The following is a 27706-nucleotide window of genomic DNA, read 5'->3' as shown; positions in this document are numbered from 1 at the left end:
CGCATGATGGATACACCCCGTTGAGTCTAATTGTCATGAAATGTAAACCGAGCCCAGAGGTAGGTGATAACTGAGGCTCTAGTTACAGCCGCTGTAGGTTTGACTCTTGTCACTGCAGAACATAACATCATGAGACGGCAGAGAAGTAAGAGAAGGAGCCCTCACATTGGGGGGGGGGTGTCCGGGTGAAACTTCAGAGTCATTAAGTATTAAGTGAACTGCTATTGCATTCCACAGCAGACAAAGCACAATTCCAGCTCCGCTGTGTGGGCTGTTTTTGGCTCATAAATTAGGCAGGCACCTCTGATTGTGGGCTGAATGTATAATTCATGCACTGCCCCTCCTGCTCCTCCTCTTTTCCTTCTCACTTTCTGCCAAGCTATTCCTTTTCAGCTCTTTGTTGTCTGCACCCTCAACTGCATTTAAATTAATAATTAAAGAGATACTCAGAGGACGTCTGACACTACCTGCTCGGTTACTCACCGTGTGCGAGCCGAGTTTTGGGAAATAGAAAGTCTTGAACCGTATACGTTTCGGTTCACCCCCCCCCCCACTAGAGCTGGAATACTACAGTGTTTTGGTTGGTTGTAAATATGAAGGAATTTATGACGCTGGCAACGTTTGCAGCATAAGTTCCTCTCAGGGCTGTAAAACACTTGGAGATTTGGAAAATGTCATTACTTGTGTGAGAGTGTAGAAGTCTGCATCAATCTTGTGTTATTTTATAATTAAGAAATATCACAGATGGGTTGGTTTTGCTGACAGCAGTGTATCTCATTACATTTTTAGACGATCATAGCTTGTCCAGCTATGACAGAAGTGATACGGGCATCTACTGCACCAAATGCCACATTTTCCACACAGTTTGGACACCCGCAACTTTAGGAGACTGACGGACACTAATTTGCCCCCCCCCCCAATACGGGCATCATGCACCTCCAAACACTTCAGCAGTGGGAGCAAATGCAGCTCCGAGGAGCACCAACGTGCTGTAACTGTTGTCTTCTCTTGCTCCAAATACAGCACCGACACTGTGGCTGGGCCTTGTGGCTTTCCTGTTAGTTTGCAGAGGCTTATGTAATTGCAGAATAAAAAAAAAAAAAACTCACAGCAACCGCTGTGGTATAGTTTTATCAGTGCACCCACTGAAATATCAGACCAAACGTTTGTATGAATATTTAAGATACACTTTCATTGACACACACACACACACACACACACACAGCTTTCTTTCTGTTAGTTTAAGTTGGAAAGGAAACATCATCATTGACTTAGAATAGTTTCAACAGCTCTAACACAATTCCTAAATTATATTTTTGTCATTTTAGATAAGCAACCATCTGCTCATTAGGAAACCTCATTTCATATTTATCAGCACCCATGTGAGCTTGCCGAGTATAGAGTTGCACACTCGCATCTCAAGTCAGCAAACTGTTAATCTTGTTGATCTACTTGATCCACTGTCTGCTCAACACACACACGTGCTGGTTTATAGCAGTGCATAAATGAATTACGCAGTATCTCATGGACTCGACACACTATAAGGTCGTGCAGGGTTGAGGAAATGGCACGTCTAGACTTTCTAACGGCTCAGGATGGGGATATCTTCTTCTTGATTTGCTCGCCATATTTCTACAGTCCTCTGGACCTTAATGGCACGTCAGAGATGTATTGGAAAGCCTTGCTATCGTATTCCAGATCACAGCTCCAGAACTTGATGAAATAACTTTCAGTCATGGTTAACCTGTGATCATAGTCTCAGTGGGCATCGGCAGGCTACTCCTTTTCTGCCCACAAAAATAGACTTAAATTCTGGATGGAAATCAAAGGTGACTTTAAATTCTGAAAGGCAGCTTGAAGTATCGGCCTGCATGAGAATTGTGGAGAAAATAGGAGAAATCATCAGGAGTAATGGTCCTCATTGTGGCTTTCCACTGAGAACAGAGTGACAGACAGAGAGTGCGGAGTCGTGTCCATTATAGTGCAGATTCATTTCAAAATATTATTCCCCTTTCAACAAGTTGAATATCTCTTCTTTTTTTTCCATCTCATGGTTTTCAAACAATGAAATTATGCTCCACCATCACAATTAGGAAGGTAATGGGGCTGAATGTGCTGCATAGACTGAATATCTTTGGGTTTGGGGTGGTTGGTCGGATACATTTTTCCAAAATTCTTTGACATTTTATTGAAAAAATCATCAACTGATTAGTTAGTGGTGAGTTCTGTTAGTTGTGGGCCTACTTTAAAGCTAAGTTTGGTGACTTCTGACTCCCTCTGGTGTTGCTTTGTGTCTCAGATTGCCCAACCACGGCACCATCGCAGTATAAAAAGAGAATTTGTCGTAAAGGCTTTGTGCTGTTTAAGGCTTAATGTAATAGCAGAGCTTATTTTGGGCATGCAGTGCTTTCTGCATAGACAGTGTTCGGTAACTGGCACTTCAAAAGGGTATGAAACTCTTCCAGCCATCATCAGCGAAGTGTTCTTTGATAAAATGTCAGAGGTATGCGGGGTGTGACTGCTTGCTTGCAGTCAGATGTGGTGGTACGGTTGCTTGCAACCCAACCCAACTCTTCCTCCACCTTGACCAAATATGCATTTTTGCCAAGATTGCTTTGAATGGAAAACTCAAATCCAGGCTCCAAAAATGTCTCTACATTATCTGCAGACTGTGATGTTATTTTGTACTTGTGCAGTTGTCTTACAACAGGCACAAAACACGCGTCATTGGCATCAACTGTGTTGTGCGGTTGGCTATAGGCCTGTAAAATACACACAAAAAACACTATAACAAAACAAGTTGGAGGTTACAGAATCATGGCCCCGTAACATTGCTGGCAAGTGACAGTGCAATGGCCATGTTTGTGAAAGATATATCACATGATAAAAAAAGTGTTTCTTTGTCTGTGCTGCAACGTGAGCCTGGTGTTTTCAAATGTATCTACTTTGGAGAGGGTTTTTGGAAAACATCCATCTTCTGAGCGTGTTCCCCCTGGCTTGGTGCACATGGAAGGCCAAAAGATGTTTTCAAATTTATCAGGATTACAGCGGACGTGGTCTAAGAGTGCAAGAGAACGAAAGGCAGATAAGTACCGAGAAGAAAGACGAGGGGAGACGACAGCCAAATAAAAGTGAAATAGAGTGAGAAGTGGAGTGAATACGTGGAGTAAGTGCCTGTTTAAGTAGAGGGCAGAGCAGAGCTCGGCGACTCGATGGGTCGATAGATATGAGAAGAGGGTTGAGACCTGCTGGAATAATTGAGTCCGGTCACAGGGAGTGTGAAAAGTGCCGGGGCAGCAGAAAATAGCCATAACTCAAGGAGATTGGAGGAGGTGAGATTTACAATGTGTGTGTGATCAACAACAGAGATTCCTCCGTATCAGAGTCTGCCAGAGAAGCAGACAGCTGCTGGTCTGTCCCAAAGGCACCTTGTAAAAAATCTGCTGGCACCGCTCAAGCTTTCTCTGACCGTCTGCTCCGGGACGGATACGTTCGGCTCTGATAACAGAGAAAAAAAACATATTCGGAAATCCATATTTTAGATGCAGGTACACACACATGTATGGGCGCATTGGTTTTGTGTCTAAATGTAATTTACAAAATAACAGAATCAGTCATAGCCGACTCATTCATCTCCCTATGACTGTACAAATGTGTTCTGGCAAAATGTCATCTGCATCAGCGTGAATTATTACCCGTCTTTTATTTTCGTACACTCTGTGTATTGTTAAGCCCGGGGGCAATCTCGACTGGTAGCAGCCCACGCTTCATTAACTAAAACATAACACTTGCGTGACATTTTATGTGTGCGCTTTTTCATAGTTTATGTTATTCCAGTTACTCACTGGGGGCAGTTAGCAGTTTTATGATGGGTGGAGATAACCATGCTCCAGTGACAGAGAAAGGCTGTTCTGTGCACACCAAGCCTGCCCTTTCCTACCCCTTCCCCCCCTCTTCACTCCCTCCACCTCGTCCCAGCGTTGACAAAGTGAAGATGGGCTGTGGTATTGGCTGCCATTCAGCCTGACTCTCTCATCGGCCCCACAGAATGCCTTTCAGGGTCCCCCAGAGTAACAACTGCTGCGTTTTATTACAGCGTGAAATGGGGAGTGAAAGACCGCTATGGATGTTCCTACTTAACCATGCAGAATGTGTCACTGTTGGGGAGGAAGATAAGAGGACAAAGGGGAAATCAGCGCTTTTGTTAAGACTGAGAGCTGTCGTACATGGAAACAACCCCATGCTCTTGTTTACATCTCAAAGTAGAACCAGTTTGAGTTCCTTTTAGTTGAAATTTGTTCAGAGATATGTTAACATATCATTGGATGATTACATGCATTCCTTACGCTATTCAAACAGATGGTAGCCGTGTTGCCAGCTGGAGAGATTTGCCTGAGGGAGACCCAGACGTTGGCACCCAAAACCAGCAGATACGCTATGTCCAGCTCAATTATGGTCTCTACTCCAGTTCCATGGTGTGTTTTCCCCAAAATAGATCTCAGAAGTCAAACACTAGCCTCACTATCGACGGCGCAAGATGACCAAATATTTGAGTCCTTTAAGCCTCTATGGGACCAACTAATATTAACTGTTAGACCACACATATCTCCTGATGGGATCCCGTTAACTGAACGGTTTTATGTGCAATTTAGTATTATTTGGTTTGTTATGATCGTCAATTTAGTGGTATCGCAACACATCTTTAAAATTCAACATACAAAAGCATGAGTGCATATATCAGGACTGCGAGGGCGTGTATCTGGATGTGATTGGGTTGAGGTGGTGCCCCCCCCCCCAAACATTGCAAAAGAGCTTGGGGAAATCTGTTATGGCACTATCCCAAGCATGCTGTTGACGACATTGGTACTTCGGTTTTACATCGAGCACCAAACTCTGCAAATAAGAATCAGGCAATTGATTGATGAGAGCACCTTTGTAATTATATACAGCCATCCTATTTGCTTTGGCAAGACATCTGTCTTCGGCCCTCCTCTTCCCTCCTTAAATGTCAGGTTGTGGGTGTGGCTGGGGGGAAATGCTGACAGATTGTCAGTTTTCAGCACACCTGCAGGGAGCTCTCACCGCCTCCGCACAAATGCTCATCGTTTTTTTTTTAAGAGTGCCGTTTACGATGTAACCGCTCATTCAGCAAAAAAACTAACTGTCCTGATGATACACAAGTTTTTTTAAAAACAACTTCCTGTTCGATTTGAGCAGTGTTTTGGGAACCTTTGCCCCTGAAAAGTTAAAAATGAAAAAACGGCGAATGTTAGGGGTGGGACAACACTAAACTCACAGCCAGCATTCTGATCTGTGTTGCAATATCCTTGGTACGCAATGTGCTGTGTTAATTCATGCTGCTTGGCATGCAAGCCCGAGCATCTCGAGGTAACGATGACTCTATTTTCACTTGTATAGTTGCGATTGTGGTGAACCAGAAAAAGATTCATCCTCATGAAAAGCCAATGGAATGCATTCAGTCCGTGCACACAAGATCTTTCAATGAGTAAAATGAGCTTGATCCCCTGGCTTATGTGTGTATGTTCAGTGATTTGTAGAAGAGATTTTGGGGGCTTTCACATGTGCGTCTATTGGCTGAATGTCCTTTAGACACTGGTGCAGCACACAGATATATTGCCTCAACACCTCATTGTTCCTGCTGGGATGCTGATGCTGCTGCTACTGCCCGTCTTTGCTGCAGGCTCTGTACTCTCTGAGGACACAATTGAGAACAGAATTAATGATATAAGGTCACCGTATTATTAATAGCAGATGATGATGAAACTGCGTTTTCTCTCTGGGCGGTGAGGCATAACTTTGACAGTGCAATTGAGCTCATATGTCATCTTAAATCTCTGCGGGGTTGTGGTGGTTTCACCTGATCAGCTCTGTGGAAACCACATAACTTTCTTTTGGAGCTCTCAGCTGTCATAACTACAAGCTCTCTCCCTCCAAGGTGTCTAATAATCCCCTCCGGCACTTCACATTTTATATTATCACCAGAGGGATGTCTATATTGCTACGAAGTAATTAAGGAAACACCTTCCCTCCCAGCCTCCTACAGCCTCTGGAGCCGGCTGCTCGACACTCAACATACTGTCCACACAGGGCTTCCCGAGACGAGGCTGGGCAAAGCCGAGAGCCGAAGCTCAGTGTAATTGAGAGCTGGCAGCCGTGTGTGTGGGGTTTTGATTGCAGCATGGTCCTCCAAAAAAAAAAAAGGTTTATGTTTCATCATGTGCCCATCCGGCGCACTCCATAAAAAGCAAATCAACTTTTCACTGGCAATTGCATAATAACGACGGAGTTGGCTAATGAGCGAATTAAAGAGTCATAAATACCACTCTGCCCCCTGACTGAGATGTGACATTTCTTAAATCAACTTAAAATATACTCCCTTAAGTAGGTGCCCTCATTTCAACACTCTTCAGTACGGTGCCTTACATAACACTGTGTTGTTCTGATTACCATTTTTCTCTCCCACTGACCAATCTACTGGACTGTCCCAGAGGAAGAATGTGTTGAAAATGCACTGCTGTGCCTCTTCTGAGTGCTGTAGCTGGTGCAGGAGTCTAAATTAAATGGAGTTGAATGAGTGACTTTGGCAGGTCTCTGGTTGGTGTGGTTTGGGCTGCTCCCAGTGCAGCATAGAAGCAGCCTGGCAGTGGTTTGACTGTTTGACTGAGCCTGCTCTTCTCTTTCACACCAGCTCTTTGTGGCCAGCAACGGGAGCATATAAAACCCTCGCTTCTCTCAGTCCCATCTGAACATATTCTCTTTCCTACGGCAGCATTTGCCTGATTCTGTTGGACATGCATGGACTTTTGTGTGAAATTACATTTGCTTTTATTGAATTTGATCCATCCAGTGTGAGCTGTAGTATTTAAAGCAAGAGGAGAATGACTAGATTGGTAAACTTTCATTTTAAATTTGATCATCCCATTATGTTTGGCACAATGACTTTGAGTTCCACTCATGCTGATGTTTTTCTTTCATCCCGTGCCGATGCCAAACATTCAGTAAATGTCTTCCACGTGTCAACTAAGGGAATCCCAAGAACATTAAACCAAGTGTATCATTTACGAAAGCGCTCTCTGTTCCGCGTGGTAAAGAGAAGAGAGGTTGGTGCCGGTGCCAGAGTGCATCAGGCCCAGACATGAGCAGGAGAAGTGGTGCGATGAGAATGAGGCGTAGACAGTATATGGGAGGCTAGTAGTGTTAAGGCATGAAGGAAGAACCCGCCAGGACTATAGCTTTCTAGACGCAGCAAGGGTGTGTCTGACTCCTCATAACGGACAACACCTTTGCCCCATGTTTGCTTTTGCAGAAGATTGTTTGTGTGCTTTGAAGGTATGCCAGGGATCTGCAAGAAAAATAGGTTGTTTTTGAATGTGCAAGGGGAAGTGGCTGAGTGAGGTGGGCTGTCAGGGAGCCAGCGCCCGAGCACAGAAAGCACCCATCTCCGCAGCATTGGCTCTTTGATGTGGCTGGCTCTTTGAAGAACTGACACCCTGCTCTCCTTTCCACAGTGCCTGGAGCCCTGCAAGGAAACCTGGGACCTGAAGGAAAACCAGTGCCAGGATTTATGCGAGGTATGTCACTATACCACAAATATACTGTGGTCTGCTCAGACTGAAGTGTTTGAGCTGTTTCATACTTAGTGGGAAAATTCAATAAGAGGAAACTTTGAGAGGAGTGTGAAGTAACTCTTTCTGCGCCGTAATGACACTCTCTGTGAGGCTAAATCAAAGCGCTCTAATGTGCCCACCGCTCCGGTGAGTCATACGCTGAAATGTAAACAACACAATCCCTGTTAGCTCACAGAGGTGCCTGTTTGCAGGCAGACAGGTTGGTCTGTAAAAGTAATCTGACATATATTTTCCCCTTCCTCCTCCTCCTCATCCTCCCTCCCCCCGCTAGCCGCTCTTTCCCAAGAAACACTACGAGTGTCTCACGAGCTGCGAGTTCCTGAAGTCGGTAGAGGGAGTGAAGCAAGGCGACTGTCCGGCCCCAGAGAAGGCCAGCGGCTTTGCAGCAGCCTGTGTGGAGAGCTGCGAGGAGGACGGAGAGTGTTCAGCCGTGAAAAAGTGCTGCTCCAACGGCTGTGGTCACACCTGCCAGCTGCCTAAGAACCTCTACAAAGGTAATACTAAAGGGTACACCTGCACCACATTGTATTGCAATATAATACTTTTGCCACAACAAACAGTTTATTAAAGTTATAATCCTTTTGATTTAAGTCCTGGATTATAATAGTAGTAGTGTTTTTGTATTCAGCCATTACACACAATACAATAAGTAACGCATATAGTATATACAATACGATACAATATTCAATTTCAATTTCAATTTATTTTTGTATAGCCCAAAATCACAAATTACAAATTTGCCTCAGAGGGCTTTACAATATATACACATTTGACATCCTCTTGTCCCAGGACCCTCACATCGGAACAGGAAAAACTCTCCCAAAAAACCCCTTTAACGGGGAGAAAAGAGGAAGAACCCTGTGGGAGAGCAACAGAGGAGGGATCCTCTCCCAGGATGGACAGAAGTGCAATAGATGTCATGTGTAGAACAGGATAGTGAATTACAACACATTCAATGTAATTACAGCACATTCAATGTATGACAGAACCACGGCAGGAGGCAAGACCTGGTCCAGGTATAACCCGGATACACAGGAACCTGTGAGGCGAGAAAGCACAAATACTCCGGGGAAGAAGTAAAGTTAGTAATGAGCATTAATGGGACATCAATGCATACAGACAGAGGTGAAGAAGAGGAGGAGAGAGTTGCTCAGTGTATCCTAAGGAAGTCCACCTGTAGTTTTTGCCTATACCAGTTTGTCTAAGGGCCGGTCCAAGGCAAGCCAGAGCCAGCCCTAACTATAAGCACTATCAAAGAGGAAAGTCTTAAGCCTACTCTTAAATGTGGTGAGTGTGTCTGCCCCCCGGACTGAAACGGGAAGCTGGTTCCACAAAAGTGGAGCTTGATAACTGAAGGCTCTGGCTCCCATCCTACTTTTTAAGACTCTAGGGACCACAAGTAACCCTGAATTAATGGAGCGCAGCTCTCTAGTAGGGCAGTATGGTACTATAAGCTCTTTAAGATATGATGGAATATGACTGAAAAGGCATAGACAGAAGCATAATGCTTATATATGCCTATCCTGCATTCTTTTCAATTAAGGTACCCTCAAGAAAACAAAATATTAAATTCACACTTGTAACCCCCAAAAATATATATGTTAGAATTGTTCCATAATTTGACCCCAACAATAGAAATACATCTCCTTTTAATCCCTTAGTTAGCTTTTTGTACAGTAATCTTAAAAACATCTCTCAAATCATATTTACACAAGAATCTTTGTACACAGTCTGGCAGTGACTTTGTTTTAGCCCTGAACATTGTTTGTATTTTTTATAATATACAAAAATCTTTCATAACATGAGATTTGACAAAAAAATGGATTTTTGATATCATAGTAACTAGTTTAATTCATATAGCTTGTTTTGTAACAAGATTTATAAACATGTTTCAGGTTGACCCCCAGACCTCCACGCAATACAACAACTCCAAATCAATGATAATGTTGCTCTGTTACTGTTGGATGTGTAAATAAGCAACCGCTAACAACTTTGACGTATTAACATGAAAAGGTAATGATATGTCAATGTTGCATTCTCCGCTTCTCCGCTTCCCCCAAGTGGCCAAAAAAAAAACCAGTTACTGCAGGTTTAAATGCAAATTGATGAATAGTTCATGATGCAAAACACATATGAGGAACATAAACACAAACATCATTTATTAATTAGAGGAAGAAGGGAGTTCGACAGGGAGCCAGGTTGACAGACCAGGACGCACTCAGCGTCTAAACGTTAGACTGTGTGCGTTGATACAGTTGCTTAATTGTCCGTGCACTCAGCAACTCATCTCTTCATTTAATCATTGTGCTCATTACTGTTTCCAAGCTGAATCATGGATACACCCCCCCCTCTCTGTTTATCCGTCTCAATAAGCGATGTGTCATAACTGGTAATGGTCCAATGCTAACGTCAGGCTTTTAATGTGATTAAATATTGCAGTTTGCATCTTTTTCATAAACAGTGTTGAACCAATTAATCCTCCACTGTCAAACATTAGCTTTAAATCTCAATGACGCAAATTCCAGTTTTTCTTGAACAATTTTTGACAACTTGCACAGAGTCATAAATCTTTATTTCATCTCTTTGTATTGCACCTCACCCACACATCCCTCATGCCGTTCCTCTTGTAAATTGGAATATATCTTCAGCCTTGAATTTGCTGGATAAGCTTGAGGGTTTCACAGACACAGATGTACCCAGGAATCTTTGCTCCAGTAAAACAGTTTAATAGTGCCGCCCAAGGCGGCCTGACGTTCTGAGGGTGCTGAGCTGTTATGTGAGAGAACCAATAGCCTCTGAACTTGGAGATGGGAGCTGGAACTACATTATCTACACTATCTGCGCACAATTGCTGGCAGCCCGAGGCCATAACAAAGTTGAGGAGATGTTGAAGTGAGAGCGGTGGAAGATGAGTCTAAAAATCAAGCTTTGAACCGCAGCAGCGATCGACTGTGCATGCTTTGAATCCCTCGCATGTTTTTTTCTGTGTGTAGTTCAGAGACGCAAGAGCATGCTAGTATTTTCATTTGATTTGGAAATGAAAAGATGAACGGCACGGTTAATCGGGGAAAGATGAAAGCAGGCGTAACCTTGGAAATTTCAATCCAGTGACCCAGTCAATGGGAACCATTCACCACACTACGAGAGCTTCAAATCAAGCCGCCTACACGCTGGTTTTCAGTCCAGCCGCTGAGCTCATGACGGGTCGCCGTCAGCACCGCATTTACCCTGAATTACTCTGAGCGTTTTGGTGAAAGTCCGGATGGCATTCCTGTCCTGGTCCTCGGTGTTAAAGGTCTAATTAGTTGCTCATGGTTTGAAGAGCGTAATCGTTTCTATGTGTGCACAAGTCTGTGTGTGCATGTAGTCTTCGCCATGATGAGCCATGATGCTGGAAGCCATTAGCAAACACAAGCGGGGAGAAATTAAGCGTTTCCCCCACTGAGATCACTCTCAGATGTGTGTGTGTGTGTGTGTGTGTGTGTGTGTGTGTGTGTGTGTGTGTTCAGGTTAGGGTACCCAGCCCACGTGTATGTCATTGATGGAGAAAAACTCAGAGACACTGGACCCCCCCACCGGGCTTTTGATGAGCAACAAAGCTTCTTCTTTTTTTACATCAATAGAGCCCGATGCTGTTACACATCATCCACTGCTCTGTAATGCCGCCTAGAAGATGTATGTGTGGGGATGCGCCTCCGATAGCTGCTTTATTAGGCTCTCCTGTGTCTTCCATTTTCATATATTTCTCTCTAGGACTCTCTTTTTTTCTGATCAAAAGCAGTGCACACATTGCTGCACAGTACTGTGAGAGAAACCGGCAAAGGCGCTGGAGGGGGCGTTAAAATAAAATGAGAGGTGAAAAATGTAGATGTCAGAGTGAAATTGAATTCAGCTCGAATTATCCTCGCACTGTCACAACAAGTCAGTCAGTAAATGGCTCCATGGAATTTCTTTATCTCCTCATGTTACAAGCAGTGTTTGTATTGCTTCCTCAACACTTATAATTAGAGCAGTCATTATGACGGTATGTGTGCGTGAGTATTGAGAATTATATTATTGGAGTGTAATTGTTGGCATGATTAAGACATGAATGGACGCCGCATTCTTGCTTCAGCAGCAGTTACATCACGGTTTGGAGGAAAGCGTGCAGCCATTGAAAAATGAACTGTATGATTCTTGGACCAAACCTGACCCAAAATTTATCTTTGGAAAGAACAAGCTGAGGGAAAGTGTTCGTTGCCCTCCCACGTATTGCGGAAGAGAGAGGTTGTGTGTGTGTGTGTGTGTTTTTGTATTTCTGTGTGGTTTGTGCTTTGCAGGAGTACTTGTGTGACTTTGTGGAAAGATGAGCTAAGACAGAGGGAGAGGTAGGAATGCTGTGGTTACGTTTGGTGTTCAGTATTGCGCAGGAAATGTGACACGTTTGTTCGCGCGCGCACACACACACACACACACACACACACACTCGACCGCAGAGCTGTGAAACCACAGCACAACGACCCCCAGCTGTTAGTGTGCAGAGAGCTGTTATCTGCGGGACAAAACAAAGTACCGACTCCATAACCATGTGGCTCAAGGACCCTCCTCAATCTTCCAGGATTTTATATGCATCTATCACTTTTACATGCCTTGTATGAAGACTGAATGAGAAATTCAAGCGCTCGGCATACAGAACACAGTCTTGATTATGTTGTTTACCGACACGCCGCAGTAGCCTTGAGCGTGTGTTAATGCTGTTTATAAGTGCGGAGCGGTGGTGGGCCGCTCAACAGCGACAAAGGTCCAACATAATGCTCTGAAGTTGTAGTTGGATTTTTTGAGAACTGTGGGATGTGTTCAGCCTTCTCCTGTACTTTCAAACTTGCTTTTCCAATCTCCATCTCATTATCACTGTGCCCAACGCTCAATCAACAACTCACTACGTCTCCGCCGCAGTACATTTACTTGAGAGAGTCAATCTGACTTGGCTGAGCATTTGGCCCAGTCCCGCACTTAATAAATCTCTAATTTACTGCACATGGCCACATCCACTTCCTCTGAAAAGCTGAATGTAAAGTAAAGTGATGCAAGTGAACTTTGTAAGCATGTGTGTGTGTGTGTGTGTGTGTGTATGTTTGCACTCGTGTATCTTGTGTCTGTAAGAGAGGGAGACATTCCGCCCACCGTCTCACATACCTAGATGCAAACTATGTGTTTCATTACTAAGAAGCGCGGCTACTAAAACACGTTACTCTAGCCAGGAAACATCACAGTAGAAAGATGATGCTGTTGACCCGCAGCATGATTTAAATCTATTGCGGTGAGGTCATGTCTCATTTTCAAATCTGAATCCGTCCAAATCTGGTCGTGTCATTTATCTTTCCAGTCAAGAAAGGAAAACAACACATTTCATGTTGAAGTTCACCTGCGATGTTCCACACAGTGGTGATATTAACTCCTGTCACGGTATCGTCTGTCTTGCTCGTACATTTTAGGAGTCCCTCTGAAGCCCAGGAAAGAGCTGGGGTTTTTGGAGCAGCCGTCGGGTCAGCTGGAGATCCGTTGGTCCTCCAAGTTCAACATTTCCGTGGAGCCCGTCCTCTATGTGGTGCAGCGCCGCTGGAATTATGGCATCCACCCCAGCGAGGACGATGCCACCGAGTGGCAGACTGTGGCACAGGTAGGAATCTACACACCATACGTGCAAAACACTGAAGCATGTCAAGTAAGATGAAATGTATATATTTTTTTTGGCTTTGTAGATCCCATCAAATGAGTGATTCTTTTGATCAGACATTTGGGATTTGGATCACTGAGAAATGTCAGCTTCACATGTCCCGGCGTGCCACATGCTGCAGCTGTGAAAGTGCTGCAGTGCACTGTCAGAGTGTTGCACACGGTTGCACATTCCTCACAGTCACAGCATCTTTGAAAGTTTGGAAAAAGAGAAACATACAGATGACTGATGTGGCAGCAAACTCACATGGGGATGAGACCCTGCGTGAACCCTGACCCCTGTGGTTTTCTCTCCCCCCCCCCCCCCATCTGTCCCTTAGACTGCAGAGGAGCGGGTCCAACTGGCCGACATCAGAGCCAGCAGATGGTACCAGTTCAGAGTTGCTGCAGTCAATGTCCACGGGACCCGCGGCTTCACTGCGCCCAGCAAACACTTCCGCTCCTCCAGAGGTCTGTGTGTGTGTATATACATATGCATGTGTGTGTGTGTGTGTGTGTGTGTCTAGCCTTAAGTTCCTGTTTGACACCCACTGCCCTCCATTTGTTATGGTTAAGACCTTGGAACAGGTGGAGCCTTTGGGAAAGAGTTTTAATACCTGATTTGACTTGATGTTTGACAAACCAAGTGTATGTGGTGGAGCTTTCTTTATCACAGACACAAGGAAATTCTGTTTGTGATTTGTCATTAAAAAATAAATCAGTTTTCATTCGCCTGCACTTTGCACCTTGCCTCTCTTTAGAGGACTAAAAGACATATTTTACTGAAATATGTTCTAAATTGTACAGAAATCAAATTAGGACTAAAATATGATTGGTAAAGCCAAAAATACATTTATCACTTCTGACTGCTTGGGTTCACACTGCTTAGATGCGTTTATTCAAAACTCAATTAAGGAAGTTAACCTTTGAATTATTTTGTCAGCCTTGTTAACCTGGATTGTAAGAGTTTACTCTCCACAGCATCTACACATTTACCCAGTGAGTTAAGTGGAAATGGTAATTTGCCCAGTTGTCAAGTAGAATGCGAGTAATGAGGAGCGACTGGGTGTGGAAAACATATTTTTGTCTGCGTTGAAACCAGATCTTTAGTTATGTCTTCAAAGCAGGGGTTTCCCCCTTTTTACGGTCGTATAAAATGTAATATGTCTGAATTAGTCAGGATATTGCAGGTTTCAAATGAATGCAAGTGTTGTCTTGCTTCCAGAGGGGGTGACGTAACCTAGGCGCGCTTCAGATCTTTGCCACAGATTAGAGAAACAAGCTCTTGATGGCAACCTGTGTTGCTGCTCTGCTCCTGCACTTTCAGTGTTGAATGACGCTAAATCCCAGTGTTGTGCTGCAGATGGCATTCGTTAAAGCAACGGCCAATTGTTGAGTGGTTCCCATGGATTACAGAGTTGTGAATATAATGTGTCTGGATTGAATCTGATCCCGATCAGGATACAGTGTGTTTTGTTTGACATGTAGAGGCAGAGAAACGTGCCGCGCCGGTTCAGACATACGCAGCAGTGAGTTAAGCGTCTGTAAAGGTATATATCGTGTAAAATAGTGTCTTCATTGTGTGGATCATTTTAATTTGGTCAACTATGTAATGCAACCATGCATATCAACATACTTTACTGTACCTGGGTAATTTATTTATCCATATATGGAGAGTTTTTTTAGCAGTGGAGCACCGGCCAACATCCTAAGTACTGCCGTGTTCTGCCGAATACTGAAAACCTGTGCCAAATATAGAAAGTATCGGTGTGTTTTGGCGTTGTGTGTGTTAGCGTGTTGACCTGCCCTGTCAATCCCTCGTCATGCATTTGCTCCCCAGAGCGCTCTGGAAGGCTGTCAAACAGAGCCAGACACCAGGTGGGAAAAAGATTCTGCTGCAGGGATGGAAACCGATCTCCAATCAGGCCAATCGGTGCCAGAATGTTGATGGATTGATGGGAGCTGTCACGGATTTGATGAGCTCCCGGCCATTCTGTCATGCCATTGTTATTTATGTAGTACGGCCATATCATCTGATTGCAATTTTGCACTACCGTACTTTGTTCGGGCAATTTGTAAGAACTAACTGCTTATTTATCTTGCACAGACGACATCAGCTGGTATGGAGAACCGATGTGTCCAATTGTGTTGTTTGACTAGATTAAATGTGTTTCAGGTGGGAGAGGGCAGGAGGAGAGGCGAGCCAACCGGGCGTGAATAATTTTCTCATTATGGGGCCTTTCTCTTTGGTCTGACGTATGGCATGTGGCCTTGCCTCTCCTCCTGCACCAGGAGGCTGACATCAGCTGGCTCACAGCGCATTCGGATGGGTTCAGAACCATCTTTACTCTAGGCTCACACACACACACACACACACTAGTTAGAGTACAGGAATGCTGAGTGTGGAGCCAAAGTTAGCTGCATGTGTTTGTTAACCCTTGACCTGCACTCTGGGTCCTGCTGAACGCTGCCATAGACGTGACATGACACCTGTCATAACATCTCATGGCAGATTGTCAGCGGAGGACTAATTGCTACACACGGTGTCATACTGGTCCCCCTCCCGAACTGCAACGCTGACTTGCAAGTGTTGAAAGGTGTCTTGGCCTGTAATGCATTCGACCTGAAATTACACTTGCAAGAAAACTGCCTTGGCTCGAGATTTGTCACATCCAAGAACCAGAGGCCCTCTTTGTCTTCCACTCTAAATGTCTACAGATGTACTGAAATCTGTTGGCCGCTGACTGTGTTGTTTCATCTTGGTGCTATGTCTTCAGATCCATCCGCCCCTCCCAGCCCGACCAGTTTGCGTGTCAGCAACGTGACGCTGGGTGACGAAGGCCTGGTGACAGCCCGTCTCAACTGGACCCTGCCTGGGGAGCCCGATATCCCCATACATCACTACAAAGTGTTCTGGAGCTGGACTGTGCACACCAAGTCGCTGGTGCCATCCAAGAAGAAGAGGAGAAAGACCACCAACGGGGTAATCTCCTCACCCGTCTCTCAGTGATGTGTTCTTTCTCTTCCTTTTCCTCGCTCTCAAGACGACTTATCCAGAATGATCTCAGCATCTTTTCCTCTGGCCTCAACACATCACTGTGAATATTATCCATGCTGGCCTTCAGCGGAAGAAAGGATAAACACGGGATAGGAATTGCATTTATTTATTTACTTGCAAGGCCATCAATCACACACAGATTGATACAATGTGTTGTTCATTGTTTCAATATACTGATGAAAGAACCCTTAAACGCACTGTTAAGCCTTGAAAGAAAACACAAGTGTGATAAATAGCCGTATTTATAGTTGTAAATCACAATTTTAAAGTCTGTGTTTCTTAAATATCTCAATTTGTGTTGTTTCCTTTTTTTGCAGTTTGTATTTTGGAACTTCCGTTTTCTCCTACTCCTACTATGTATTTATTTGTTGTATTTTAAACAGATCTCAGTAGTCTCGAAGTCAAGTAGCTATAAAACTATACTTCATATCCTATCTCATTTTTGCCTGTAGTATATTTAAACTAAGGCGAGATTCTCTAATCATAAAATGAATATACCTTTTTAAGTAAAATACAAATGACTCCTACTGTTAATGCCTTGGAACATTTTAGTTTGCATTCTGGAACATTCTCAACACTCCAGACTGAAATAATAGTTTTCATGGCCCTTTTTGGAGGGATGTAACACAGAGAAAGCCCCCCACTTGCAATCACAAAGAAAGGATAAATGCAATTTGGTTTTATAAGCTTAAACAAACAGGCAAGCTGAAGGCTTACAAAGTTAGACTTCCTGGCTTGGACAACTCTGAAAGCCACAGGATAATATTTGGATAGTATTTGTTGTCACATGTATTTATTTTTAGGATAAAACCCATGACCTTGTAGATAAATCATAGACTGTCTTCATAAATTACAGACTCTTCTGCGCAGAACTGAATCATTTTTGGATGTAAGCGTTTCGTGAGCCATTTGCACAATTCATCCAATATCATGTGACCTGATAGCACATACCTGTGGTTTAGTATCTGTGAAGAGCATTTCATTACAGACTCGAGCAGAAAAAGACAGATTGTCTAGACAGTTCACACACACCTCTATAGAGTCTTCTCTCTGAATTAGTCTATGAAATGCGTAGCAGATGTGGCACAGAGGAGATAGAGGTGGGAGACACCAGACACCCATTGACACATGTACTACTGGTTTCCACTTTGGCACCTCGGGCCTTTGAAAGCAGCCTGCTGGTAGAGGAATGTCAAAACACGCACAGTCAATAACAAGTATTCATCAAGCTCACGCTGATGGTGGAATGCTGCAAGTCAAACACAGTGAGGAAGCCCTGTGAGGCTCTGATAACACGGCTCCCTCACAAGGCCCTGAAGCCCATCTCCTCGCCATGATACCTTCCCCAGCTCCACATGTGTTCTTAATAATAAGCAGGGCTTTCCCACAGGCCCCGGCTGGCTCAGCCTGAGCTGAGCTGGGACACGGCTTCGAAAGGAGCCTCAAGTGACAGTGTGATAACATAGAAAAGTCAACATGCAAGTGTTTGTCATTGTTGCAGGCGCAGAGCTGGGTGGAACTGGAGGGACTGCAACAAAACTGCAGTTATACCGTGGAGTTGCAGGCCATCACCTACTGGGGACAGGTGCGTCTGAAGAGCTCCAAGGCTTCTCTCCACTTCAGCACCACCAAGAATAATGAGTCAGGTAAACACTGGTGCCAATATTCTGTCTGATAATTCAGCTGTCAGACTTGTGTGTTTTTAGACACTGGGGATGGCAGTGTCAGGCGGTCGGTTCACCGCTTTGGTCCAGACTGAAAAAACTCAATTCATTTTCATTTTGGATTGATTGCAACGACATCTTGGAGACATTTATGGTCCCCAGAAGATAAACCCTAACAACTTTGCCGATCCTCTAACTTTTCCTCTAGCGCCACCGTGTTGACCTATGTGACTTTTGAGGGAAATGTAGATGGAGAGCTGCTGGATGGATTGTCAAAATTGATCAAATCTGGTACAGACATTCATGTCCCTCTCAGGACAGATTGTAATCACTTTGCTGACCCCCTGACTTTTGATCTTGCACCATCATCAGATCGAAATATCACTTTGTCCACTTTATGACCAAAACCCTCCCAAACTATTGCATTCCTATCACCCTCAGCAAATAGTGCAAATTTGTAAGTGCTAGCATGCTAACATGCTAAAACAAGATGGTGAACATGGTAAACCTGCAATTAGTGTAGCTGGCACTTAGTCTTGTTTATTTGCCATTTAGTTAATACTTTTGTCCAAATCAACTTAGTTTTGGTTAATGGTTGACTCACAAAGTGACATAGCCAAGGTTATGTGGCAACCTAATCATGGGTAGTAAGTGCAATTAAGATTTAGGTCATGCACTACCTAACATATTTGGCTGAATCAATCTAGCAGAATCCAATTTTCTTTTTGTTTGTTTGTTTTCCCGGAGAGTTGAATTTTCCTAAATTACTGAGAGTCTCCAGGCAAACAATCATCATGCGAATTGCAAAAAGAAGAAATGGCCAAGGTGCGCTGACAGCACATCTGCATTCAGTCGAAGCCCCTGCGTGTTTTGGAATCACAGACCAAGCCTCAGCGTTACCAGTTTGTACAATTTCAGCATGTGTGGCTCTCGAGGGATTTGAACCTCTAACCTTGGCAGTGTTGCGCAGTACCGCGTGTACCCATCGAGTTACACCACATTTATGCAGAAAGAACGTGTTGTAACCGCTGTGATATTATAAAGAAATAATGTGTGTTTTTGTTACCATGCTGGAGAGTTTGCCACAACACAGTCACTGTCTTAGCTACGGCAGCAAATATTTCTCCTTTCTCTTCCCAGTAAAATCAGTGCTCAAGTCAAAGAAGGAGGAGATATCCCCTCTTGGTTCGACCTTGGCCAAACGCCCCTCTGGCCCTCTCGAGGTAGGCACGCCCTTCTACCAGGATGGCCAGCTGCAGGTCCGTGTCTACTGGAAGAACCGGGGAGGTATGTACTCCACCATATTGATTTACAGCTTTGTTAGAATCTAATTAGCACCCCATTATGCCCATCAATCACTATGACTCATGTACACCATTATTAAGTGTTATGACCGATTCACAGCTACTCAGTTAAACAATGGAAGATTCCTTTTTTTTTATAAATGTGGTATCAGATGGTGTAAATTAAATAAATGAAACAACGTGTCATTGTGAGAGCTAAGGAATGCGAGAGCTGGGCAAAAATTGGTGTAAACCTGCACGTGGACTGTTAGAGCGGAGCCACCGTTTAGTAACCAGAACAATAAACACACGGAGCCTGAGCCGTGCGATGGGATTTATTGACAGCTGTATTAAATAGATCCCGCCCCTCGCATTAGAGTGGAAGCGGTCCGTTTTGTTTTACAAGGCCTGATGTCATTGGGAACAGAAACAGTCGTGGGTTGCAGCACCCCAAGGGGTTAAAGCCTACAGGAATGCCTGTCTCGGCGGCGTCCATTCCCCAACCCTCACCAGAGTGGAAATATGGAAACCTTGAAAGCCATGCTCTCAGGGTAACCTGTCAAGTCCCATTCACTGGTCTATGTTATGTTACTAATATATGTCATCGCCTAAGCCAAACTCCACATCTTGGAGTCAAGAATGCAAACCCTGGCTGAAGGAGAGGCCTGGTGAGACACCAACTGCTGAATCAGAGTGAGAGAGAGACAGAAGGAGAAGATAGAGTTGGCCCAGAACTGTTAGCGAGGTTGGCCTGGACTCCGAGAGCTGAGTGATGCTGACGGGGATCAAGTGTGGCTTGGGAATCGCAGTGTTGCAGTGCAGAGTTAATCCTGGTCTAGCTTCTCTTTCTGTCTCTTGTTTGCAGTGCTGGTCTGCAGCATGTGTGTGTGTGTGTGTGTGTGTGTGTGTGTGTGTGTGTGCCACTGCCACTCATTAGTGTGAGGGATGACCCTGGCTTTGACTCTGACAACCTGGGTTCCACTACTGTAAACATGGAGACACGCAGATGGCCTGGAGAGTTATAGTCTCCGGACATCTGGTTTGTGTGACGGAGAAGAAGGGACAGGTTAACTGAACCATGATTAAACTCTCGCTCATTGTCTCTGTGATCCACAGCAGCCCGGCCTCTGGGTTGTCTCCAGCAGACGAAAGAGAGCCTTACTGTACAGCAGCTCAGATAATATATCGCTGTCTGCCTAACACACAGACAAAAGACAGCAGTCCGGCTGTGGCGACACTTCCTAGGCTCGCTTCCAGCCATGATTTATCGAACACTGCCGAGGTTCTGTTCCCTACCTGATTTCCATGTCCCGTCTCTTGTTTTACATACCACTTCCCCATCTCTGTCAGACCCGGCTAAGCATATCTTGTTTATTTTTTCCCCGATTTCCCAGTTCCCTGTAATTCCTCTCTTCTGCTTCCAAAGAGCTCAGGGGCTCCACGTGCCAGATCTGTGTCTCAGCCTTCAAAGGAACCCCTTTTATCTCCCCACCACAACCGAGGCCCCCGCCAAGGGGCGAACATAGGATCTACTAAATTATTAATCGGAGAAATATTTCACATATTCAAGCGACACAGTTGAATGAATAATAAATCTAGCAACATAAGATAAACACTGCCGATGAGCTACTGTACAGTAATGAAGCGAATGAGAGCTACTGTGTACCAGCATGACCAAGGCTGTGTCTCCACTGATGAGCAAATCCTTAAAGTTGAAGTTAGCTGAAGTTTGGGTTGGGAATGGAGCCTTCAGCAAACAAAAGGAAAGGTTTAGGAAGCAGGGAAATCACGTTAATAAACTAATGCAAGGATAAAGAAGGAAGTTCTTTCATGTTTTTTATTTTCAGAGACATACGTTATCATGATTATCAGTAATGGAAATAGTGATCTCAGATAGGGAGTGTTATAATTAGTGAGATACCCATCAGTTAATCATTTCGGCCTGTGTAACTGTCTTTTGATATCCGTTTAATGTTCAGTGGGTGCAGTGCTGTTACATAACTATGTAAAGTTACACTAGTACTGCACTAAGGTACAACTTTAAGATATTGATGGCTACTTTATGTTAACCGCACGACATTTCAGAGTCAGAGGGGCAGTTGTTCCTCTTACGTGACTACTTTTATTTGACCATCATATTCATTTTAGGCTTTTTTCCAAAGCAAAGTTTCACTTTTATGCACACACATATGTTCAGTTCAGTGTCTTACAAAGGATAATTGTGATTATTGATTAGTTTTTTGTAGAACAAAGGGAAAAATGCCCAACTGGGGCCTGCTTGTTTTGTCGGCCAACAGTCCAGAGCACAATTTGTTCCGACATAAAGAGAAAAGCAGCAAATCATTATATTTGAGGACCTGGATCCAGTAAATATTTGCCATTTTTGCTTCATAAAGAAATTGTTGTCAGTAGATTTTTTGTTGATACACAAATTATTTTGACACGAGTAATTAATACGGTTACACAATAATATAACACTGATAAGGGCCATTCTGCTCCTTAATAAACACTTTTATTATTAAGTACCTCCTGCTCCTGCTCGGGCGACCGTGGCTCACTGGCTTAAGAGGGTTGTCTGGTAACCGCAGGGTCAACAGTTCGATCCTCGACTGGGATGTGTCACGTGTCGTAGTGTCCCTGAGCAAGACACTGAACCCCCGGGTGCCTGTCATTGGCAGCCCACTGCTCCCTATATACAGGGATGGGTCAAATGCAGAGGTCAAATTTCGTGTATATGTATATGACAATAAAAAGGGTTTCTTCTTCTCTTATAAAGTCTGCCGTTAAATCTGAGTTGTGTCTTTTATTGTGTCTTAGTTCTCTCTTGTCATCCTCCTCTTTTTTACAGACCCCGCTGTGAGTCGCTACCATGTCCAGTGGATGCCGGAGTACTGCAGCCACAACGAGACCCGAGGACCGGAGAAATCTGTCACACAGGTTAGTCTCCAGCAACCGTTTCACACACCTTCCGACTGCAGGTCAGATCACAGACGGAGTGCAAAGCACAGAGCTGCGGCATGATCGGCAGCTCTGTGCTATGCAAAGCACGTGCCTAACCTTTTGTCTGATGCTTAGAAAGGACAGCGCCGCTAAAGAAAACAACTCTGCTGAGCGAGCCTGAAGCCCTGTTGCGTTGGATTTGCACTGGGCAAATCACTGGCTGGTGTTTTGAATATTATGAGTCAGTCGTGTGGTCAGGCATGCGGCGTGTTGGCCAATAAAACGCATTTACTTAAACAATGTTTCCCGGAAGGGAGATCATTCACCTCCAACGGCCCCAGCCATGCATTGTGCATGGGGCTTTTTCTTCAGGCACGCAGTAGAGTCTGTGTAGGGGTTGGGAGAGTCTGGAGGTGGGGTGAGGGGGGGGGGTTAACTGCTTGGGCTCAGGCTGATACAGGATGGCAGAGGCCTGGCAATCAACACATTCTTTGGGGACCAGCACTCTGGTTGCTAGGAAATATACATCCATTTTCTATAGATCGCTGGGAAGGATTCCAGGCTTTTGCTTTTATGTGAGCACAGCGCCTCGTTCCCTTTTAATCAAAGCTGTTTCATATCAGAGGGAATATACACACACCCACTCTCAAGGGTCTGCCTATTAATGTAGAGCCTCTTTATTGCAAATGCAAGATCTAAATCCACTAGTCAGCAGGATTTTCTTGTTTTGTTTCCTCGAATGAGATGAGAAAGGTGTTTTTCTGTTGAGATCAATAGATGATTAAAGTTTGAAATGAGTGTTAAGTGTAAAACTGCAGCACAGCATTCATTAACAGGGATTTACAGGCCATTCTGTTTTAAAAATTCCCTTTGGTTGTCGTTTCTTAATTAAGTCGTCTTTATGCCACATGTGGAAGCTATACAAAATCATTTATATTGTAAGTTGAATAGAAGGATAGTGGTCTAACCCCTACCATGTGAGTGTTCAAAGTGATCCTGTAATGTGGGGCATGTTCCTGAGGCCTGAGCCGTTATGTGATCTGCCCCTGCGCTGTGTATTTAATTATCTCTGAAGCTCCATGGGACCTGACCTGGGTGACATGTCAAAGTCATCAGGGCTGAATAATGTGTTTCTTGGCTCAGGAGAACTACATCAACCTCCCAGGCCTGCTGTTCTCCTGCAAGTACAAAGTCACTGTTCACATGCTGAAGTCCAAGAGACGCTCCAAGGACGAAAGCACCACCTTCCTCACACCGTCCTGTGCAACCATCCGTAGCAAGACTCATAAACACATCCCCTGCCCGGGGGAGGGAGGTGAGCACTCAGCTGTTTGCAGCATACAGGCCATACTGAAATCGATCTGTATTAGTGCTGACGAAGTAATCAGACACAGAATCTATACACTCTTAAAGGAATAGTTCAACAATTCAGGAAATGCACTCATTTGCCTTCTTGCCAAGAGTTAAAGGAGAAGATAGATGCCACTCCCATGTCTGTACGGTAAATATGAAGCTACCACCAGAAGCATGTTAGCTTAGCTTAGCACAAAGATTGGGAACAGGAGGAAACAGCCAGCCTGACTCCGTCCAAAGGTAACCGAGCCTCTCATACAAGCAGCTTTAACTTTCACCAGTTACAGTCATGAGCGGTATCATTCTTCTCATCTAACTCTTGGAAACAAACTGCGTTTCCCAGAATGTCAAACCATTTGTTTAATAACAAGACCCTGACCGAGACCACCTTTCCCCAAACAGCTCCAGGGGTTCCAAAGGTTTTGGCTAAGCCAGAGAACCTGACGGCCTCTTTCTCCATCATTGAGGGAAACATCACCGGCAACTTCCTGTGGCGTGTGTCTAAGGTGGCTCCCAATCAGCGAATCACAGGCTTCCAGGTCACCTGGGCCGAGATCACTACAGAAAGCCGGCAAAACAGCCTGCCCAACAGCATCATCTCCCAGTCCCAGATCCTGCCTCCAGTAAGTCTATCGTCATTCAAACAGGATTGATGCTTTTCTATTCTAACTCCCATAATAGCCATAGAGTGCCATAGCTTGTTTTAAAAGCTGCATTTCACGGCATCTGTCAGAGGTGAGGGTGATTTGAGGATAACAATGTTGTGGCCTCCTTGCACGAGTCTTTGGATAAGCAGTGGTGTGTGTAGACAGGCGCAGGGAGAGATCTGAGCAAGTGTTGTGTCCTGCTGGAAGTTCTCCTCCTCTACGTTTTCATCTGCCTGCACGTCTTCCTCTTTCATCCTCCGTGAGAGCTCAGAAAAAGCGGCTCTTTGACATAATCGGCTCCATCAACAACACGTTCCGCCTATCTGCACCTCCCAGCCTCTGGAGCTCGTCTATAAATATATCCACCCACTGCACACTTTATCAAGCTGGCAGCAAAAGAAGGAGAGACAGCAAGCCTTATGAAAACAAAGTCTTTGTTTTTGTCTGTGGCTTGTGCAAAGACGGCTCTGCGGCCGATACTCCCCTGTTTGACAGCCCATTCAAATTCAAGTCCTGTCAAATTCAAAAGCGTGTTCTGTTGTATTTCAACTGATTTGCGTGTCTTCTGCTGCTCTCCTCCCTCACTTGGCAGGATCATAACTTGCTCGTTGTGTCCAACCTGCGGCCATCCACCTACTACAGACTGGAGGTGCAGGTCATAACAACTGGAGGGGAAGGTCCTGCCACTGTCAAGACCTTTCAGACCCCGAACATATTACCAGTCATTCAACACCGTAAGTCACTGTCTTTGATGCTCCATCACGTCCGCTCATGTGATTTTGTTTTCTGTTAAAGTTTGTGTTAGGTTTTATTCAGTGGCTGTTCCTGCTCCGTGCTAACAGCATACTGTAGATCTTTCATTCATCCTTTCAAGCAATAGTTTGACACTTTTGAGTTTGCTTTCTGCGGAGAAGATTGATACCACTCTGACTGCAATGAATATAAAGCTACAGCCAGCAGCCGGTTTGTTTAGCCCAAAGAGGAAGGACAACGGGAAGAAACAGCTAGCCTAGCTTTGTACTACGTTAACAAAATCCACCTACACACACTTCTAAAGCTCACTCATTAACATTAATAAATGTCCTGCACACATAATCATTTACCTGAAAGCAAATAAGCATAGTTCCCAAATTGTCAAACTATTAATTTCAACAATGGCTCATGTAACATGACTACTTGTATGTGAAATGGGTCGCTTAAAGCGGTGAACCCACAGAGAATAACAGCAGTTTCCCTCAGCTCTGGAGCACTTTTGGTATCTTTCAGCTGGTTTTGTGGCCCGTGTCGTTTTCCAGACACAACAAGCAGCCGTTCACTGTGAACAATTTCTAACAACCTATATTGTTAGGCTACCTGCCCAGCACCAGATGCCTAGCTAGGAAACATAGTGGAGCATTTAGCAGCTGAAGAGTTTGATATTTTTCCCTCATGAATTGGTGGAGAGCAAAAACAAAGCCAAAAGAAGAGTAGATATTGATCTCACGTTCAGAGTTCCAGAAACGCAACTCTAAACAAATGCCCACAAGTTCAACATATACTTTATAAGGGGGCATTATGTCAATGTTTCTAGCTTGTTTCTGCAGCCTCCAAGTTGCCAAAAAATCAGCAGTTTTAAGAAAAGATGCTGTGCTTGCGCCTCATTGCTTTGTGTTAGGCAACATTATTTGTACAAAGAAGACTCACTTAACGCTGGGTGTTGAGCTCAGCAAAACGAGAGGATGTAAAACGTATTTATGACCTAGATAACAGGTTAAACACTGCCATGTATCAACAACAGCGAGTAGCAAAAACAAGCACATTTATACTGCATGGATGAATAGGCAGCCATTACAAAGGTCTGAATCTCTGATAACGTGTGTTTTTCTAGGACCCAGACTCCGGCAGCACCACTCCCACCACCAGAAGCCATCAGTAGAGAGGCACTGAGCTGCACGTTGAGGCAAACCCAATACGGAGAACCATCAGTGGCTCTCTGCTCCTGTCTGTCAGGGAAGGAATGTGTGGAACCAAACAGAAACACAGCACACCAGACCATGAACTGACCCCCCCCCCCCCCCGCCCCTCCCCCTGCTTGTGAAATATGGGTCCATCTTCTCCTGGCTCCACAACACATCAGCTATTCCTTCTTAAACCCTCTCCCTTGACTGGTACATGTCAGCAGACGGGTTGGTCTGTACAGTGAAATGTATACTGCAAGGTCTCATATTCTGCTAGTACACATTCATATTTTGTTAGTACACAGCTCCCCAAAACATCCCTAACTCATCAGGTTAGTAAGTTGTGGGAACCGCTTAAATAGTTGTGATCCAGCTGTCCTTCTACGCAGCCACAAGTTATTAACAAAATTTGAATTCAATCAGTTGATCAGCACAACAAGCAATTAGGTCATGGTCTAAAGAATAACATTCACTGATGATTGAACATGGATGGTGGGAAATGCCGGAACTGTAAAACTTTTTTCTATTCACGAAGAAAGAAAAGTAGAAATTCATCTATTTATTTTGTGTTACCCATTAAAGAGGCGCTTAGGCATACAGTCAGTACTGATGGATAATGTAACTAAAGTCATTGTTGTCTAACCCAGAATATTTCACATAGTATGTTGCATGTAGTACATTTGATTTTTTTTGAACTGTAAATGAATTACTCGCTTCAAATTGAAAGCTTGTAATGGTTTTGCATGACAACCGTTAGCATTCTGTTGGCATGAAATAATGTCCGTGTTACCTCTTTTCAGTATGTTAGCAATATTTCATTAAAAGATTAACAAAGAATTATATTGGGAGTAATACGTAATGTTTATTAATGAAATTATAACTTGTGTGGAAATGATGAATTGTACATGTTCTTGGCTGTAGAAATATTTGTCGTGGAACAGTCAGTGAATGTCTATATTTATTTATGTGTGTATTACAAAGTTTGATTTGGATGTGTGTGTGTGTGTGTGTGAATGTGTATGTTCCGTGTGTTCTAGTCTCAAGTTTTTGAACCGGCAAAAAAATCTTGTAAAGACATTTTGTAAAAATGGAATTGTAAATACAGTCTAATGTTACATGTTATTTTTCCATGCTAGAAACTGTACAAAATGCTAAGTAATAAAATAATCCTTAACCAGTTGCCTTTGCTGTTTGTTTAATTGAAGCTGCTGCCAGCAGTAAATAGACATGCTTCTCCTCCTAGTGCTCAACTATTTGGTAGTTTAATGTTGCTTGTTTTGGCTGTAAAAAGCCATCATGGCCACCAAAAAGCCACTCTGAGTACAACATATTCACTGATCGGTCCAGGAGCCCGATACATTCAATCTGCAAGTCCAAATAAACAGGTCATCTAGCTCAACAGCCCGAGTGGATTTACCATAGCTGAGGTCGGTCACCCTTCAGCAGAATACTCTGCTTCTCAGAGCCCTTTAGTGTTAGAA

At 44.1% G+C, this 27706-nt stretch overlaps 1 protein-coding gene across 1 annotated transcript in view; it reads left to right on the top strand.

The window, feature by feature from the left end:
* anos1 (anosmin 1) overlaps positions 1–27403 on the top strand; it is a 39282-nt gene extending 11879 nt beyond the window's left edge. The window contains exons 3-14 of the mRNA XM_031869416.1: positions 7530–7592; positions 7921–8143; positions 13124–13308; positions 13685–13814; positions 16121–16326; positions 17903–18047; positions 19206–19352; positions 22197–22285; positions 23432–23603; positions 24044–24264; positions 24881–25022; positions 26156–27403. Coding sequence (XP_031725276.1) covers positions 7530–7592; positions 7921–8143; positions 13124–13308; positions 13685–13814; positions 16121–16326; positions 17903–18047; positions 19206–19352; positions 22197–22285; positions 23432–23603; positions 24044–24264; positions 24881–25022; positions 26156–26214 — 1782 coding nt within the window. The 3' untranslated portion in view covers positions 26215–27403. The remainder of the gene's footprint in view (positions 1–7529; positions 7593–7920; positions 8144–13123; positions 13309–13684; positions 13815–16120; positions 16327–17902; positions 18048–19205; positions 19353–22196; positions 22286–23431; positions 23604–24043; positions 24265–24880; positions 25023–26155) is intronic.
* The last annotated feature ends 303 nt before the right edge of the window (positions 27404–27706 follow it).

Source organism: Anarrhichthys ocellatus, unplaced genomic scaffold (genome assembly GCF_004355925.1).
Source record: "Anarrhichthys ocellatus isolate YVR2014 unplaced genomic scaffold, GSC_Weel_1.0 scaffold47, whole genome shotgun sequence".
Classification (NCBI taxonomy): domain Eukaryota; kingdom Metazoa; phylum Chordata; class Actinopteri; order Perciformes; family Anarhichadidae; genus Anarrhichthys; species Anarrhichthys ocellatus.
This window is presented reverse-complemented; position numbering and strand designations above follow the sequence as displayed.